This window comes from Pipistrellus kuhlii, unplaced genomic scaffold, assembly GCF_014108245.1.
Source record: "Pipistrellus kuhlii isolate mPipKuh1 unplaced genomic scaffold, mPipKuh1.p scaffold_m20_p_2, whole genome shotgun sequence".
Taxonomy (NCBI): Eukaryota; Metazoa; Chordata; class Mammalia; order Chiroptera; family Vespertilionidae; genus Pipistrellus; species Pipistrellus kuhlii.
In genome coordinates this window covers 147,517,171-147,537,434 of record NW_023425515.1, presented here as the reverse complement: position 1 = coordinate 147,537,434, position 20,264 = coordinate 147,517,171, and the positions used below count along the sequence as shown (strand labels likewise).

The 20,264-nt window shown below is 38.8% G+C and overlaps 1 protein-coding gene and 1 pseudogene across 2 annotated transcripts in view; both read right to left on the bottom strand.

The window, feature by feature from the left end:
- Window positions 1-15,804: 15,804 nt before the first annotated feature.
- The window catches only part of PTGER3 (prostaglandin E receptor 3), a 110,601-nt gene continuing 106,141 nt past the window's right edge, over window positions 15,805-20,264 (bottom strand). For both annotated transcript variants that reach the window (XM_036444472.2, XM_045584466.1), the window contains one exon: window positions 15,805-15,886. In XM_036444472.2, coding sequence (XP_036300365.1) covers window positions 15,820-15,886 — 67 coding nt within the window. In that variant the 3' untranslated portion in view covers window positions 15,805-15,819. The remainder of the gene's footprint in view (window positions 15,887-20,264) is intronic.
- Window positions 18,601-19,140, bottom strand: LOC118722683 (annotated as a pseudogene).

The window sequence follows — 20,264 nt, the reverse complement described above, 5'->3', positions numbered from 1 at the left end:
AAGTGTCACAGCTGTGGAATCTATCAGCTCATCTTCAACACATACTATGTCCCACCAGCTGCTTCCAAGATACTGAATAATGGCTGGAAGTATTTAACTGTGGTTTTGAATAAATACCTTAAAGCAGTGGTCGGCAAACTCATTAGTCAAGAGAGCCAAATATCAACAGTACAATGATTGAAATTTCTTCTGAGAGCCAAATTTTTTAAACTTAAACTTCTTCTAACGCCACTTCTTCAAAATAAACTTGCCCAGGCCATGGTATTTTGTGGAAGAGCCACATTCAAGGGGCCAAAGAGCTGCATGTGGCTCATGAGCCACAGTTTGCACACCATGGCCTTAAAGATTCAGAACATAAATTTGTCCAGGGAAATACAAGGATCTAAAATACATTTGACTCAATTATGTCTTTAAAAGAGTATTTCACCCATCTTTTCTGCTGAGAATGCTCATAAAGAGATGCCATTTACAAAGCAGAAGAAACTAATAAAACAAGCACTGGTTTTAAAAAAGTCATAAACAATATACTGGCGGTAGGATATTAATTGGCTATCATAAAAGCCACCAAAAAGGATGTCAAAAATGTAATATTAATGCTTCTAAACTGCAGCCCAAATGTGCTTAAACTGAACAAATTTTAAATTGGTAGAATTATAGAGAGAAAATAAAACAAGATAGATTACAGGCACTTGTATCTAATATTTTATTGTGTTTTTTGTTGTTAATCCTCACCTGAGGATTTTTTTTTTCCCCATTGATTTTTAGGGAGAGTGGAAGAGAGAGGGAAAGACAGAGATACATCAATGTGAGAGAAACACATCGATTGGTCATCTCTTGTATGAGCCCTGACCAGGGCCTGGGCTGGGGAGGAGCTGGGAACCAAGGTGCGTGCCCTTGACTAGAATCAAACCTGGGACCTTTTGGTCTGCAGTCCAATGCTCTATCCACTGAGCCAAACTGGCTAGGGCTATATCTAATATTTTAGACTTTATAAATCACTGTACTTCTTTTTTAATACCTATCTTCTGACTTTTCTCTCATACTCAGTCATATACACTCAAGAAATTTCACTCTCCATAAAGCATATGTTTCAACAGATTGCCTTCATCTTTTATTAAGGAACCTTCGGGGGAGAGTTAGATTCCCTATACTTTGTAGTAGAGTTATAAAATTTATTAATACTTTCATGATCCTAAATATTCATAATCATTATCAGAGAAGAATGATTCCCTTAAGAGAGAGATTGTAGTAACATAAAAAATTGATCTAATGTTTCTTTGAGATCTGAACACATTGTACAGACTCAAAGAAATATTAACCATGGATCAAAAACTCAAAAGTTTTTGGTAATTTGGGGTATTTCTCTGGAGAAAACATAATTACCAGATGCTATAAAACCACAAGCCAATTTCATATTTTCTCAACATCTACATAGCTTTGAACTCTGATTAAGGACCCAGGAGACCCTTCCTTCTTCAGTGTAACACCTATCTCTTTCCATCTTATGAAAGAACACACAATAGAAAATGTCTCTAATCTACGATGCTTAAAAACTGTAACATAATAGAGAGCTTATTTATTGGGTTGGTTTAAATAAAATTTTGTAGAATGCGTTTATATTTTGGGAGGTAGAAACTTTAGACTCTTCATTCCTGAGTGATGGCAACTCTAAGTTTCAGCTGGGAACCTGAGAGCATAGTTCAAAGACTGGATCTCCTGGCCTCCTTTGGTAAATTGTGCTCATGTAGCTCAGTTCAATAGGATGTCAGCAGAAGTAATGCTGGAGGCAAAGACCAACAGTAATTAGCATAATAAATGTGAGACATCCTCAGAAGGCTGATGGATTTTGAAATTCAGCAGGGCTGAAAATCTGCATATTATTACCTGCTGCTGGCTGAATGGCTGAAGGCAATTCCCCTAGCCTGATAATCTTTATTATTTACCAAACCTTACCATTGATGTCTGTTTGCTTTGCTAAAGGGCAAAATGTATATTCTAGTGAATAAAAAGCCATGGGTTTGGAGATTCAGCAAAGCCTTTCCACTAAAGAAGGGTTTCTGTCTGGATTCCCTCATAATTTCTAAATTTATATTTCTTATCTAGTGTGATTCTTGAACCCTTACCGCCAAAGACTGAGGCAAGTGACGTGGTCAAAGTCAAGTTTATGGCCTTAAAAGAAAGACTTTAACTTTCACTTCTCTTTCCCACCAGCTATCATGGACATAATGGAAGTGGCTGGAACAGCTATGTCACATTACAAAATAAAAGCTGCATGTAGAGAATTTCTGATCAAGAAGATAGTAAGAGGCTGACTCCTGGACACCACAGACCTACCATATCAGCCCTGCAATATTTACGTTCAATCTAAAATGTGTGAGAAAAAAACCTTTCCATTTTATCTTCTTTCTCTTTTTATTTTCAAAATTTATAGTTTCATTGAGGTATCATCAGCACACAATAAACTGCACAAATTGAAGGACACAATCTAATAACTTTTGATACACACACACACACACATCCATGAAGCCATATGATCAGGAAGTAGAACATATACTTCCGTACAAAAGTTTCCTTGCGCCCCTTTGTGATCACCACCTTCCCCAGTCAACCAGAGAGATTTGTTCTGTCATTGTAGACATTGTACAGAATTTTATACAAAGGAGTATGCACTTTTTTTTTTTTTTGGGGGGCCTGGGTATTTAATGTATAATGATTTTGAGACTTATCCATACTTTTGTGTATATCAATAGTTTGTTCCTTTTTTTACTCAGTAATATTCCATTGTATGAATATGCCACAATATGCTTATTTATTAGAGACTTTGGAGTTATTTCCAGTCTTTGACTATTACAAACAAAGCTGCTAAGAATATTTGTGTACCAGTTGTTGGGTCAAGACAGCTTTTAATTTCTCTTGGGTAAATAACGAGAATTAGATTGGCTGATGATCTGGTAAGTGTATTTTACTTTTACCTTTTATTGGCAAGCTGTTTTCCAAAGTGGTGGTCTTATTTTACATTTCCATCAGCAGTGATGGAGAGTTCCAGCTGTTCTACATCCTCAGCAACATGTGGTACAACTAGTCTTGGTTTTTAGTCATTCTAGGGTTGTATAGTTTCTTACATTTCCCCAATGACTAATGGAGTTGTGTATCTTTTAAGGTGCTTATTTCTCATCCATTTAACTTTTTAGTGGTTATTAAATGTTTTGTCCATTGTTTATTAGAATGTCATTCTTTTTTTTTTTTTTATTGAGTTATAAGAGATTTTGTATGTCATAGACACGAATCCTTTGTCAGGTATATGTTTACACACCTTTGTTCCCATGCTGTATCTACCTTTTTATTTAACAGTGTCTTTGGAAAAGAAACACATTTTAATTTTGATGAGGTCCAACTAATGAATTTAAATTTTTTAATAGCATGTAACTTTGTGTCCTTTTAAGGACACTTTTGCCAAACACAAGGTGACCAAGGTCTAATACTGTATTTTCCCTGGAGTTTTATAGTTTTAACTCTTAAATATGTATTTGTCTGTGATCTGTTTTCAGTTACTTTTTGCATGTGGCATGAACTATGAGTAGAGAGTTTTTGTTTTATTTTATATTTTTGCATATGGCTATTTGATTCACCATCATTGTTAGAAAGTTAATCTTTCACCACTGAATTTCTTTGGCACCTTTCTTGAAAATCAGTTGCCTATTGTGGGACTATTTCTAAATTTCTATTCTGTTTTATTGATCTAAATGTTTATTATCATTTCAATATACTGTCTTGATATCTTTAGCTTCTGAAATAAAATAATATAAATCTTTCAGTTTTGCTAATTTTTCAAAGTCATTTTGACAATTCTAGGTTCTTGGCACTTTCTTATACATTTTATTATAACAGCTTATTATTTTATTTTAAAAAATCTGCTAAGATTTTTATTGCAATTGCCATGAACTTATAGTTAAATTTAGATAGGAATGACATCTTTTTTTTTTTAATGTCCACTAATTCATTTTATTTTATTTTATTTTTCTTTAGATGAATCTTTATTGTTCATATTATTACAAATGTTCCTCATTCCCCCCCTCCCCACCCTCCATTGCTCTCCTCCACCAGGTTCCCACCCCACCCTCTGCCCTTTCCCCACTCCCCATTGTCCTCATCCATAGGTGCACAGTTGATGTTCAGTCTCTTCCCACGCCCCCCTATCCCCTTTTTCCCTGAGAATCGTCAGTCCACTCCCCTACCATACCTCTGATTCTATTATATTCAACAGTTAATATTGTTCATCAGATATTTTTTTTAATTCCCTTGGTTTTTAGATTCACTTGTTGATAGTTACGTATTTGTTGTTCATAGTTTTTATCTTTATTTACTTTCTCTTCCGAAAGAACCCCCTTCAGCAATTCATATAATTCTGGTTTGGCGGTGATGAACTCCTTTAGCTTTTTTTTATTAGTGAAGCTCTTTATCTGGCCTTCGATTCTGAGTGATAGCTTTGCTGGGTAGATTATTTTTGGCTGTAGGTTCTTGCTATTCATCACCTTGAATATTTCTTGCCATTCCCTTCTGGCCTGCATGGTTTCTGTTGAGAAATCAGCTGACAATCGTATGGGTGCTCCTTTATAGGTAACTACCTGCTTTGTTCTTGCTGCTTTTAATATTCTCTCTTTGTCTTTTGCTCTTGGAATTTTAATTATGATGTGTCTTGGTGTGATCTTTGGATTCCTTTTGTTTGGAGTTCTGTGTGCTTCCTGGACTTGTAAGTCTAATTCCTTCACCAGGTGGGGGAAGTTTTCTGTCACTATTTCTTTCAGTATGTTTTCAATATCTTGCTCTCTCTCATCTTCTGGGACCCCCATAATTCTGATGTTGGTTCGCTTGAAGTTGTCCCAGAGGTTTCTTACATTATCTTCAACTTTCTGGATTCTCTTGCCTTCTTGCTTCTGTGGAGGACTGTCTTCTGGCTCTTTATGTTCCAAATCTTTGACTTGATTCTTGCAATCTTCCATTCTGTTTTTAGGACTCTGTATAATATTTTTTGTTTATTCTTTATTTCTTGTTGATTCCTTATTAGTTCTTGTTGATCCCTTTTCATCTCCTCATAGGTCTTGTCGACCTTTTCTAGGAAATTCTTGAAAAACCTTATAAGCATGGTTTTGAACTCTAATCCAGTCTCTTCTTTTCCTCCATTTCTTTTGTTTGTGCTCTATTTCCTTGTCTTGGCATTTTCACAGCTTCCCTTAGTTGGTAGGGTGGCTTTGTGTGCTAAGGTGTCCTATATGTTTCAGTGAGTCAGCCTCCCAGTTACCTGAGGTGGACAGTCTTGGTGTAGCCCTTTGTGGGCTGTGTGTGCAGTCTTGTTGTTAAGCCTTGCTTGTTGTTGGTATCACTGGGAAGCATTGATCTCCAAGCCAATTGGCTATGAGGATCAGAGGTGCCTCAGCTAGGAGGGTTTCTATATTCTGCTTGGATGGGCGGAATCTCGGGGTGGCACAGCCAAGCTTTGTTGAATCTGGCACAATTGGTTGCAGGCGCGCACACCTCTTGGTATAGGCACAGACAAGCTTTAGATTCCTGTCTGCCCCTCCCTAGGAGAGTCCTATTGGCAGCGAATGAGGAAGCTAGCCACTGGAAGGGCCTCTATGCTCTGCTTGGATGAGGCGTAGTCTCGGGTGGTGCAGACAAGCTTTATTCAGCCCCTCCCTACGAGGGTCTGGTTTCTGAGTCCCGCAGTAATGGCCGCTGGCTTCACACACCTCCGAGAGATATCTGCCCACTGCCTGACAGTCTGGCCTCTCCCTATCTGGGGCCGTCTATCAGCGCAATAGGGTGGTTTTGGTTTCCTCCTGAACAAGAAAGCCAGCCGCGCATTAGCTGTCGGCCATTTCCGCACGCCGGGAGTAAGCCGGTAGCGAACTCGGCCAGCCCTCTCCGCAAGCGAACTCTGCGGCTGCCTTTTCGCGTGCACAGTTCTCTGTACCTTCACAGTTCCTGAGGTTCAGCGCGCCTTCCCTCTCCTTCCCAGATGGTAGAGCCTCCCCTCAGCCAGCCGTCCGGCACCTCAGGGTGATGTTTCCCCTGTTTTTCAATTCTAAATTCAAACTTGTTGTGGTAGGCTGCATTCGGGTGTCTGCCCTATGCTGCCATCTTGTTGAGTCTCAAGCCTATTTTTTTAAATTCAGGAATGACGTCTTAACACTACTCAGTCTTCCATTCTGTGAACAGTGTATATCTTCACTTGTTTAGTTTTTATTTAATTTCTCTCAGTAGTGTTTTTGAAATGTTCAGTGTACTCATTTTGTGCAACTTGGATTAAACTTATTTCTACTTCACATTTTTTTACGATATTATAGGTGGTATTGCTTTTTAATTTTCATTTGTTCGTTCCTAGAATGCAAATATATAGTTAATTTTTTAAATTTAACCTTATATCTTGCAGCTTTCCTTAAATGACTAGTTTCAATAGCTTTTTAAAAATACCTTGAGATTTAATACATACATAGTTCATCATCTATGAATGAAGTAAATTGTATTTTTTTTATATATTTTATTGATTTTTTACAGAGAGGAAGGGAGAGATATAGAGAGCTAGAAATGTCGATGAAAGAGAAACATCAACCAGCTGCCTCTTGCACACCCCCCACTGGGGATGTGCCCGCAACTCAGGTACATGCCCTTGACCAGAATTGAACCTGGGACCTTTCAGTCCGCAGACAGATGCTCTACCACTGAGCCAAACCGGTTTCGGCAGTAAATTGTATTTCTTATTGCCTCAATTCCCCAGCCATGATATCAGTACTGTGTGAAATACAGAACAACGTCATAGTTTTTTCTAGTTAAAATGTTTCTATGGTAGCCATTAGCCCAGTCAAATAATCCAAACTCCGAAGTCCTTCATAAGCTGGCTCCAATTATATAGAATTATCTATAGTGAATTGTCTATACTAGCTAAAGTTGGAAAGAATCCAAATATCCATCAACAAGAGAGTGGATTGATTTGACTCATTCTTGATCTTAGGTGAAAAGTTTTCAGTTTTTAACCACTAAGTACAATCTTAATTTCCAAATTTCTTTGATGCCATCTATCAGATTAAGAAAGTTCTCTTTAACTTCTAGGTCACAGAAAAATTTTATCAGGGATGAATGTTAGTTCCTTTTAAGTTTTTGTTTTTTTTCTGCATGTATTGTGATAATTATATGGTTTTTCCTCTTAGTCTGTTATTGTGATGAATTACACTGATTAATTTTTGAAAATGTTTACCCACATTGTTTTTCTAGGACAATTCCATTTGGTCATGATGTATTATGCTTTTTGGAGTTGACTAGCACTTTTAAAATAATTTTTATATCAATGTTAATGAGAGATACTGCTCTGTAATTTAAATTCTTATGTCTTTTTCTTTCTGAGTTCTGTATCACAGTAACATCAGCTTCATAGAATGAGTTGGGTAGCATTCTATGGTCTTCATAACTTCAATATTTTGTTTGATCAACTGCCTAAGTCCAAGTTATTGTCCAAATTTCTGAATTTTCTCCCCCAGTAATGAAAATATGGACGAAGAAAGATATCCCTGGATGTAGTTTCCGGGTCTCTGATGAATATCTCCATGCCTGCCAAGAAGAACATTCTTTACAGATGGGCCCCAGCACACCTTAGTTCCAAGTGTGGAGAAAGAAAAGGAGCCGTGAGGCTAGACATTTCCACATGACAAGCTCACACCAGCTTCCCTGTAGTGCATATGTAATGAATAGTTCTCAGCAGCAAAATATTTTTCTCCTTGGAACAAGGGCTTCTTTTGCCCATAAGGGTTTAATTCACTTTGAGGTAGCAGTAAAGTGACTGGACTTGAAAACTACCTACTGACTTCTTGTCTGTGGGACATGCACGATGGGTTGCGTCTTGCGTCGGTGGTCATGCAAAGCTGTGGTGAACAGTGATTTCTGTTAGGTTTAGGCAGAGGGGAAGCCAGAACCGATACAAGCATCTGCAAGGTGATTGGTGACAAAGATAGCTGGCTAGCTGGCGCCTTCCCAGGGCCTTCCTCTCAGGCCCTCCACCTTCCCCTTCCTAAACAGCTGTACAAAAGAAGTGTCTATGAGGCTTTTTGGTAGAACTTCCCTGGCCCACTCAGGACCAGCTAGTTTAGCCCGGGAGCGCAGATTAAAACCTTCCCCCATTTTAATCGCCTGGATTCCGTGTCTTGCTTCTGCTTCGCAAGCCTCTCAGCTGGAACCTTACAATTTCAAGACACAAGAGCCCATGTCTAAATAAGCTTGTCCAGGCTCTAAAGCTTGCTGTGATCTCTCTACCACCTCAATGCCATGGGTGTCCTCCATGAGCTCCGCTGCTGCGCCGCTGCAGGTACCAACAATTAGTGATGGTGCCCTGGGAATCTGCCCTCTTCTTCCATATCGCCTGGCAGTGGTGACTTCCTGAGAAGGTTTTTGAAAGAAAGGCTTTAACTCCCTACCTCTACCGGAGTCCTCTTGAACCATCACAAATAAACTAAAAAGAAAAAGATATTTTCTATGTAAATACAAATTCAGAAAACAAAACAAAAAAAATTCAATTAATCTTCTAGCCCCTCACCCCTACCAGTAGGATTGACTGACCTGATCTACTACTGCGTTGACATTCTAAAGTCACCACTGTTGTGACAGGTGGGACTGTGACAAAGAATATAGTGTACGGAGGAAACAGAGTGTCTATATCACTATTTGGTCACTTCAAAAATTAAGTAGATCAGTTATGTGTAAATGTAGTTATTAATACATATTAAGTATTACGTAAATTTTAGAGGCCTGATGCATGAAATTCATGCAAGGCATTTGGCCCTAGTCCCTGCCTGCTGCCACCACCATTTCCAGGAGCCTCTGCCACCTTTGCCATGGCCCCCACCCACTGTGGCTTTGTCCAGGAGGAAGGACATCAGGAAGGATGTCCTGTCTAATTAGCATATTATGGTACCCTTTTATTGTTATAGATTATTCATTATTATTATTATAAAATATTTATCATTTATTATAATTCTTGTCAACGTCATAGTTTTTTCTAGTTAAAATGTTTCTATGGTAGCCATTAGCCCAGTCAAATAATCCAAACTCCGAAGTCCTTCATAAGCTGGCTCCAATTATATAGAATTATCTATAGTGAATTGTCTATACTAGCTAAAGTTGGAAAGAATCCAAATATCCATCAACAAGAGAGTGCATAAATAACTTTTGATGTATTTGTACAGTGAAATATTCTGTATCAGTAAAAATTAATGAGCTACAGCTTTATGAAGCACTATAAATAAATCTTTAAAATGTTATCCTGAGTAAAAAGCAAGTTATAAAGACAAATCACAATGTGATACCACCTTTTAAAAGCTCAAGAATAAACAAACTAATATACAATTTCCAAATAAATATATATGCCAGAAAGTAATGAACATTTAGGGAATTATAAAAAATAAAATTTAACTTGGGTGGGAGTGAGTTATTGGAAGCAGAGGGAGGGGAGAGGTGAAAGTCAAGGCACATGGGAGTTCTGGACATATTCTAGGATGCAAGTCAGTAGTGAGTTCACAGCGTTTATTGTATTATTATACTTTATCAGTTGTATGTATGTCACATTCTTTAGTAAATATCAAATATGCTTAATAAAGCCAGAGTAAATATATTTAGAAGTGCCAACATTTTCCTCCTGAGCCTTAACGTAATCCCTGAGTGCTACTAAATGAGGCAATGGAGTGGCTGATATTTCTCCAGTAGGGGAATGAAATGCTCATATTCCTGCTTTAAAAAGAATATATTTTAATGAACATTGCAGAAGATATAAAATCAATGTGAGAGACCCAACACAGTGACTTTGGGAATAAATTATATGGAGTGAGTTTGAGAACTATTTAAGAGGTGGAACTAACAGGCATTGGTGATACATAAAGAAGATGACAAATATTTAAAATGAACGTTAGTTTTTAGATGAAACTACCAATGCCATTAAGCAAGTTAGAGAATACAGTAAAAGAAGCACCATTAGGGAGTATAAGAGAGGATGTTCTGTATCAGAGAGTTTGAAGCATTTAAATAACATAAAAATAAAGTTTTCTGGCAACAGTTAGAAATACTTCCTGGAATCAGGAGCATGGTGGACTCTGGAAATAAGGATGCAGATGTCACCAACATACCAGTAACCAAAACCACAAAGTAGGTAAGATCATAAAAAAAAGAGCATTTAAAAGAAAATAAAATAAACAGAAAGCTATTCAGGGTTCCCAGAAGTAGTCCCCATGAAGGAGGCTGAAGAGAAACTCTTAGGGATATAGAAGAGAACCAGGAAAGAATGGGAAAGCCAAGTGATGTCAAATGGTCCTGATAAATCAAGTGAAATAGGGATTATAACTGAAACAGAGCTTTGTGAAACTCAAACCTGTAAGTCAGATGGCTTAGCACCTTTGTTGGTGCCCTGTCCACAATCTTCTGATTTTCAACTTGTGTACCAGGAATGCTAGAGCTCCTTGGAATGATTGGAAGTATATTACTCTTCATTCCACAAATAAGAAATAACTTAGCTACCAGGTACTATCTAAGGGTATGCTCTTTTAGTGCTTATGGACTAGTTTATAGTCCCAAAAATGAGTTATGAAATATCTGTGAATGAAGTGACCAATTATATATATATATATATATATATATATATATATATATATATATATATATATATAAAATGAATATATTATATATATGCTAGAGGCCTGTTGCAGGAAGATTCGTGCAAGAATAGTGCTTCCAGCAACTGGAGCAAAGCAGAGAAGGGAGTGAAGCTGCCTCACTCCTTTCCTTCTCTGCCGCTTTACTCCCTTCTGCAGCACTTGGCTTCCTTCTATGCTGTTGCATACTCGCTCCTGATTGGCTGGTGGGTATAGTGAAAGGATAGTCAATTTGTATGTTTCTCTTTTATTAGTGTAGATGGATTAATAGGATTAGCACTGGGCCAGAGACTATTGATAATAGAATGATAGTAACTCTCTTTGCCATAAGGAACTTACAACATTTAACCCCAAAAAATCCCTCAGGAATTAATTCTAAGTCTAGTTTATGGGATAAAAATCATTTCCAGAGAAAGTGACATTCAAGTTGAGAACAGTCTTTAAGTGCTATAATTTTCATAAGAAATTTAAATTGTAAAAACATAAAAGAAGTATTCTCCTATAAAATGGTTAAAAACTACTACATGATATAGAAATTTCAGATTAGAAATCATGTTGGCTATTGGAAAAACATCTAACTTTGATTACTAATGTAGTAATATGTATTTTAAAAGATGTGGAGGGATACTTTGCTGTTCTTAGAAAGAAAGGACTTGGAACTAGGAAAAACTATATTTTTCTTCACATGCTTCTAGATTATTTGGCTTACAACAACTGAATGCACTAGTATCAGTTATAAGTTAAAAACACTACTCAGTAGAAAAATTTTGAAGTTCACATTGTTTCACTGGCCTGGTATTTTATGCCAAGAATTTACAAATACAGTATTCTTTTAAACACATATAGTGAAAACCAATGAGTTAGGGAGCCCATGTCTAAAATTAGATTTTAGCAAAATTTCTGCTAGTTGCTTGAGAAAGCCCAGATCACAAATTTTGCAGTCTCTCATTCCCCGGGAGTCCTGCCAAGGAGAGCTTTGTAAATTGGCCTTTTATATAATTTTTCTGTTCAGATGTAGAAAACATATGACCCTTTGGCATCTTTAATGACTAAACCAAAGTTATGAAATAAAGTAGCTATAAAGACTAATAGATGCAGCTGTGCTTTGATTTTGCACGTTTCACATGAAATCCACTCCCAGGGGCATTTCCCCCATATACTTTTAAACTGTAAAAGCTGTGTAGTTCTCATTTATCATCCTGCTGTTACATCTCAATATAGGTTAATTAAAATAAAAAAAAAGAAATTGGAAAGAAATTTGGCAAATTTTTTTTTTAATGTCAAATTAGTGGTTCTAAAAGCCTGTTGTGTGTGTGTGTGTGTGTGTGTGTGTGTGTGTGTTTGTTTTTTAAGTGTAATCAACATGCTTAACTGAATGAGGCTAAGTACAAGTTTCGGATAAAAAAAATATGATTTAATCTTTGGGCTACTTTTTGCAAACTGATCTTACAGTTGAAGCACATTATTGTAAAACATCAAATGTGTAGATGGAAAGACTAGGAAAATAAAGTAATTAACAGTAAAATGGGCAATAACAGAAAAACCTAGTAAAAAATTGACCAAATAATTAATTTTGTTTTTGGCTACCCTGGTTAATCAAACACTTTGTGACACACATCACTCTGTTCAAAATGACATTGCTTTCACCCTACTCCAGGTTTCTCCGAGCGATGTTTATGTCAGAAGATTGGGAAATGAGTAGAACAACAATATGTACTTTCCCAAATTCCCGGAAGTTCACAAGGAAGCGCTCTCTTCTCAGCTACTCCTTACATCACTGGAAACTCAATGGAGAAATAAGTAATACCTTCAACTTGTTCCTTTATCTCCAATGCTTTATTTGATTTAAAAAATATCTGGTAGAAAGAGAAGAATAAAAAATATTTGCAATAATACTTCTACCAGTGGAGAATGTTAGTGAATTAAATAAGTAAATAAAATATGGGAAAATATTCTAATATTCCAAGAACAAAGAAAATTAACTATTCTAGTGCTGGCCAGTTAGACTCATTGGCCCCGGACTGAAGGGTTCAGGTTCGATTCCTGTCAAGGGCACATACCATAGCTGCAGTCTTGATCTCCTGCCCTGGTTGGGGTGCATGTGAAGGCAGCCAATCAATGTGTCTCTCTCACATCGATGTTTTGCTCTCTCTGTCTCTCCCTCTCCCTTTCACTCTCTCTAAAAATCAATGGGAAAATATTGCCGGGTGAGGACTAATGAAAAAGCAAACAAACAAAACAAAACAACGACAAAAAAGAAAGTGAATTATTCTAAACAACTCAAGATGGAGGAAACCATTACTGAACTATTACTCAAAAAATGTAAATCCTCTTACTAGGTTAGAAAATACTTTCACCTATAGAGCCCTATTTTATGTTTCTTGATTTTCAGACCTAAATTATAGCATATATATCCAAAGATGAAGCTAAGTAAAAGGTTATGTTACCAATATACTTCAAGCAATATCAATAGATATAGGCCTCATGAACTGAGGGCACATATTTGCACGATAGCTAGCTGGGAATGGGAATGAGGAGTAGCTGAAGGCGGGGCATAGATGAACCAGACTATGCTATGATGACCCAGTTTCACTCATGGTAGGCTCAGCTACTTGGCTAACTTCAGCCACTTCAGTGACTTCCTGTTACTTAGTAAAAACCTTTTATGATTTTGTTCTTTCCTGAGTTTTAGTTTCTTCTCCTGCATGTCTAAATCATAATTCACATGTTTGTTCCTACTCCAAGCTCTCACTTTCTAAGTCTTAGAAAACGTAATTCTTATTTACCAGGAAAGGGGGACACATTGACCTCACATTAAACTATCCACAAGGCAAAATAATCTCAACCAACAACTTCACCCAATACATTTACCAAAGTTAACCAACAAAATAGGCCTTTTTGTGTGTTTTTTAAAAATATATATTTTATTGATTTTTTACAGAGAGGAAGGGAGAGAGCTAGAGAGCTAGAAACATCGATGAGAAACATCGACCAGCTGCCTCTTGCACACCCCCTACCGGAGATGTGCTTGCAACCAAGGTACATGCCCTTGACCGGAATCGAACCCAGGACCTTTCAGTCTGCAGACCGATGCTCTACCACTGAGCCAAACCGGTTTCGGTCAAAATAGGCCTTTTGAGTTCTATTCCTTTTTTTCTTTCATAGTCATGTGTCTCTGAGAATACACATGAGTAATATACTTCACTGTGAAGGTGTTGCACCATAAATAAAACTCATATCTCAAGTGACTGGCTTCACTTCAAGAATTCAACTACTTATACCAAGAAAACTTAGTTTGGCAAAGCTGCACTTGTTTTAATCTTCTATATCCTCTAAGTCCATAGTTCACATTAACTCTATTTGTGCTTGAGAAAGTTGGTAATATTTACCAATCCTTGCATTTATATTTGTGGTATAAACATGGCAGTTAAGATAACTAAGATAGAAATGCCATAGAAATGATATTTCCAAAGAAGATTTTCTCTGAATTACTATGTTGTAAAGCAAACATACAGTTTATTTTTATTTTACTGGTGTTAAACTTTATTTTTATTAACTGAAGTGCATTAATATACAGGGGCGTGGTTCTATATAAATTAGGGTTCCATGTTGTATTAACAGTAGGAGATTTGAGAATCCTTTTAACTTATTTTGTGTGTATGTTTATATTTAAACTAGAGGCCCGGCACACAAAATTTGTGCACTGAGCTGGGGGGGAGGGGAGGTCCTCAGCCTGGCCTGTGCCCTTTCGCAATCTGGGAGCTATCTGACTGACTGATTAGGCCCACTCCCTACCTAAGCTGTCAGTTGGACATCTTAGTACTGCTGCAGAGATGGGAGAGGCTTCCACCACTGCCACTGTGCTTGCCAGCCATGAGCCAACTTCTGGCTGAGTGGCGCTCCCCCTGTGGAAGCATACTGAGCACCAGGGGGAAGCTCCTGCTTTGAGCTGCTGCCCTCTCATGGTCAGTGCACATCATAGAGACCGGTAGTTCTGCCATTCGGTCACTTTGCATATTAACCTTTTATTATATAGAATTTTTGTAAGAATAGAGCCCATAATTGCCATCAATATTCTCAAAGAGGTCAATGAGCACCTGTGCTGCCCACCAAAAAATAATAAAGGGCTATGAGCTTACAGTAATGTTAACATGAACATAGTTTTTGGTGGTTACAAAATAGTCATGGGATGTAAAATACAGTGCATGAAATGCAGTTAACACTATTGTGCTAACTATGTGTATGGGTCATTTGGGTACTGGAAATATCGGGGGAAATACTTTGTAAAGTATATGATTGTCTCATCACTATGTTGTACACTTGAAACTAATACAAATAATAAAGTGTAACTGAAAAAAGACATATTGTAAATTTTTTTAAGTAAAAAAGTAAACATTGTCTCCCAAGTTAAAAGGTGTTAATTTTGTTACTATATTAATAAACTAGGTTTCTTTTCTCCTTCTCTTAAACTAGGTTTCTTTTCTCCCAGTGCTATTCCACTCATGGGCTTTTCCAGGTGTTTTCATTATCTTTTTCTTAATGCTATATATTTTTACATATACCTCTTTGTCAGTTGCAGTTAAGATATTAAATTTCTCATTTTGCACATTTTTGCTACATACCTAACATGTTATATTTTCTATATTTATAAAACATACTTCCTTACTTCTACAAAACTTTTAAATAACGTGCATGAAGACTTATATGCCATATATACAAATAGCCAAAATAAAGAATAAATGATATAAACAACCAGGTACAGAAAAAAAAGAGGAAAACCTCCCAGGATCAAGGAGGAGATACCCAGCTATTAGTTCTGAGATTTTGGCAGCCAAGGCAAAACAGAAACATGAATAATTACATAGCTCTCCATATTTGATAATAAAAAGCAAACCTATTTTTCATAACAGAAGAATTTTCTGGCACTATCTTCTATGAAGAATATTTCCCAGGCCTCCTGGACATTGTTAACAGTCCTCCCAAGAACTTTATTAGCCTCTCTTCCCTTCTATCCTTGCCCTTTCTTTCACACTAGTAAACACTTGACTGGGTTGCAAATTATCAACAGTTTTCAGAACACTCTTCCCCACAGGTTCATGGATACCACTAAGATCTTTCACTGATCAACTCGTGTTCATGAGCAGGTCTTCTTGGCCATCCCTCCTTGATAGATGAAGAGATGCTTCACATGGGAATGTGGCCTAGGAAAAATGAATTTGGGAAGTGTTATTAGTCAGAGCATATATTTCATGTGTCTCTTTTGCTTATTACTTATCACTAGAGGCCTGTTGCATGAAAATTCATGCACTGGAGGGGGGGGGGGCTCCCTCAGTCCAGCCTGCACCCTCTCACAGTCCATGAGCCCTCAGGGGCAGGAGTTGACCCAGTGATCAGGGGAAGGTGATGTCCCCATCACACCTCTGCTGCTGCCACTCCTGGCAGCTTAAGTCTCAGCTAGTCCTGGTTACCTGTGTCTTGGATAGCCCTGGGTGGCTGGGTAGCCACCATCCGAGGCTTGCCTGTGCCTTGGCCGTCCCTGGACTAGCTGGGGGGCTGAGGGCTACACCATGAACCTGCCCCCCCTCCCCGCTTCCCTCCCCACTTTCGGGGGGCTGAAAGGACTGGGGGACTCCGGCAGGGCTGAGAGGACTGGGAGCCATCACCTTGTGGCTATGGATGCTACCATCTTTGTGATGGTGTGATGGTCAATTTGCATATTCCCTCTTTATTAGATAGCATGGCACATCCTTTTTTCTAATTAAGAAGTAACAGTCATATCAACAGTGTGCTCTCTGGAGACTTCCTAAAATGTATACGTTCAAGGATGTTAACTAGGAAGAGATTTATTAAACCAGTTAAAGGCTAGTCAGTTGGGAATTGGCATTCTGCTATGAATCATAAGACAAATGACTTGCATCTCAATCTAATTAAAGACTATCATGTCTTTACCCAAGAGTAGATGGCCAGAAATTTACAATCTCTCATGCTCTTTCATGTGCCTGTTAAATTTCATTCACAAAAGTCATCTCTAGGCCACTCACTCCAAGATACTGATTATACGAGGCAAAATTTCTAAAATGTTACGGCTCCAATGATGCTCTGCCTTAATCCCCTGAGAATATAGAGATCCCATGATTATGTTGCCATATGGCACAGTAAATCATAAGACAGGGAGGCTCGTGGCATAGTAAATCATATCTAGGTGGGTCTTATAACAGTATTTAAAGCAAAGAACTTCTTAAAAAATGCTTAAAGGTATATTTTTATTTCTCAGAGAGGAAGAGAGAGAAGCATCAACAGTGAGAGAGAATTCTTGATTGGTTGCCTCCTACATGCCCCCTGCTGGGGATTGAGCCCACAATCCAGGCATGTGCCTTCTTTGCCCAGAATCAAACCAGGGATCCTTCAGTCCATAGGCCTATGTTCCATTCCCTAGCCAAACCGGCTAGGGCAAGAACTTTTTCTAACTGGTGGCAGAAAAAATCAGAGAGATGTGAAGTAGGAAAAGGATTCAACATGCTATGGTAGGTTTGAAGATGGAGGGGGTCATGTGAGAAGGAAAGCAGGTGGTCATAAGGTGCTGAAAGAGGCCCTGGCTGAGAGCCAGCTAAAAAGCAGGACCTCATCCCCACAATAACAAGAAACTGAATTCTGCCAATAACAGAAACAAACATGGGAAAGGAACTTGAACACAAAATGAGAATGTTGTCAACCGATTCTTGATTTCTGCCTTGTAAGAACCTGAGAAAAAATTCTAGCCACGTTATCCTAGACTTTCAACCTACAGAAATGTGAGAAACCAAATAGTTGTTGCTTGAAGCTCCTGAAGTTGTGATAATTTCTTACACAGCAATAAAAATGAATGCATTGAGGCTTGCGTCTTTTTTCACTGAAGTCTAACCTCATGCCTGTGGACGCTGCTATGGAGGGTATATTTACGAACTGAACAAAGAATAAAATAAAGGGATAAAGGGGCTGTGATTATTAAGGAAAATATATGTGGTGCTTACAAATTTGGAATTTATTCTGGGACAAATGAGAAACTCCTAAAACTTCCAATCAACAATGTGCCGAGATTATGTGTGTGCTTTAGAAATATCTCTGGCTGCACTGTGGAGAAGTGGTGTGAAGGAGAGGTTACTTTGGCAGCACAGTGAATAGATTCTGGTGGGGGAATCTGGGGGCAATAAGAAAGCATTAGAATAAGCTGTTCAATAGAGCAGCTTGGACTAATTTATTAATAGTTGCAATGAGGAAAGAGGCAACTAAATTCAAGGACATTAAAGAGGCAGAATTGGTATGTGGATATAATGACAGGAAGGTCTGTTTCAAACTGAGCTTTTCCCCTACCCTGTCCCCTTCATTCACTTCAACACTCCTCCCACCACTCTGTTCTACAGGAGCCATTTCCAGAGACGAGCTTACTCTAAAGTGGAAGGGCCAAGGTTCTTAGATAGCCAGGTTTAATCCAGTCCGTATGTATGTCACACTTGGTTGGACTGGGGTGGACCCTAGATCCAAGTTTTACTAATAAGATTCTGTTTCATAAATTTTGAATTAAGAGAAACTAATCTTGGTCTCTTTTGATTGGTTGAAACTGAGGAAATATAAACTCCAGAATTGTGGGAGAGTCATGTGTGTTGAGAAATAGAGACATTGGACTAAAGAGCAAGGTATAGCCAACATACAGAATATGTGCTGAGAAAAACAAGGACTGACAGGGAGAAAGAGAGAGGAGAGAGAGGGGAGAGAGAGGGGGGGGAGGGGGAGGGAGAGGGAGAGGGAGAGAGAGAGAGAGAGAGAGAGAGAGAGAGAGAGAGAGAGAGAGAGAGAGAGAGAGAGGAAGAAGAGTTAGAGAGCCCATTCACTCCTTGTCTGCTGTGTTCTGGGCCGTTTAGCCAAGATCAAAGTGAGATGTGCTGGGTTCAGGGCTCTCAGAGCTTTCTCTCATCCAGCAACTTCTGGAGCCCATCACAGATCTTTCCAAAGTGCTGAGTGAAGTCAAGCCCAGAGCGGGCTGTGAGGAGGCCTGGGCCAGAGAAGTGATAGGTCACACAGCAGCTGTGACTGTGTGACTTGGGTGTGAGGTGGTGCTGACCAGCACCAGCAGTATGTCCCAGCATCGATGAGCAGGCCAGCCAGCATCGCGTCCTCGAAAGGGAGGTCCACCTCACCAAAGCTGAGCACAGTCACGGCCTGGCAGCCAGGGCCAGCTCACTGGGGCCCAGGTATCCACTGCAGTGCAGCACAGGCACCTGACAGCCACCTTGATGAGGTCCTTGATGACCGGCTGGGCCTGAAGCCGGCTTTGTGCTAACTCTTTGGACACATGGTAGAGCTTTAGCATCTCACTGCTTGTCTCCTTCATGAAGAGATGAGCCACAGACAGACCTGCTATCTTACTCGGTAGCTTCTCTGCTTGCAGTGCCAGACTCTTTGAGATGAAGGACTCCATGATTCCTACTCTCTGCTCAACCTCTGGTTCTTCATACAGTCACCAAGAAAGTGTGTGGCCTCAGAGCCTCCTGGAAGTATGTCAAAAGAAATAGATTCTTTGAGATGATAAGGAGGGATCACGTAGACCCCGTTCTCAAATTGTCTGTTTCTTTGCTTGCTGCCCAGTTCCTTAAAATCTTATAAAGTACAAATGGCTGGGGTGTGGGATCAATGGAGAAAGTTCTGAAGATTGAATGAACTTAAAGCTGGAGATGCCAGAAGCAAGCCAGAGACCAACAGACCTTAGTGTGTCCCTGGAGTCTCCAGGGAAGGCTGTACAGTGGAGCAATGTCACCACAAGCATATGCTTCCAGTGCCTAAGGCCCATTCATTTTCATTTCCTCATTTCAATTCCTGATGAGATCCTACTGCACTCCCTCCTCTTGGGTTGTATGAGATTCTTATAATACATTCCATATTGGTATAGAAATGAATTTCTGCTATTTGCAACAAAAGGAGCCTTGCTTGAATCATTTTGATAGTATCATTGTCACCTTTAATTTTTGGTCACTCGATTCATTCTCCCATGATTCTAGCAATACCACTTCAATCATTTTTCTTTCTTTCTTTTTTTTTTTGGAGCCACTTGCTTTTATCCTAGACCATAAAGTTAATCAGGGCCAATCCTAAGCCATAGTAATTAGGAGAAGAAGGGAAATATGATCCAAACTCCATCAGCAATATTTGCTAGAACTATTGAGAGGTTGTGAGAAGTTGAAGCATCTCCCCCCCCCCACCCGCCTCCTTGCTACACACACACACACACACACACACACACACACACACGCACGCACACACAGACACTGAGATTGCTTAACTAGTAAGGATAACAGCCTGGAGCAGCTACTGGTCATCTTGCAACCAGAAACAGAAAACCTTCCTGAGAATTAAACCAATACAGACAGCAGAACAAAAGGCAGAAAAAACAAACATACATTCTTCATACATCACTTGGTCACCAAGATCCATGTTTCTAAAGCTCATCAATTAATTAATTCATCAATAAAAGTCCTTTTTTAAAAAGCTAGCTTGAAGTGAGCTTTTTGTTATTAATAACCAGGATATTCAGATAAGCATGGATTT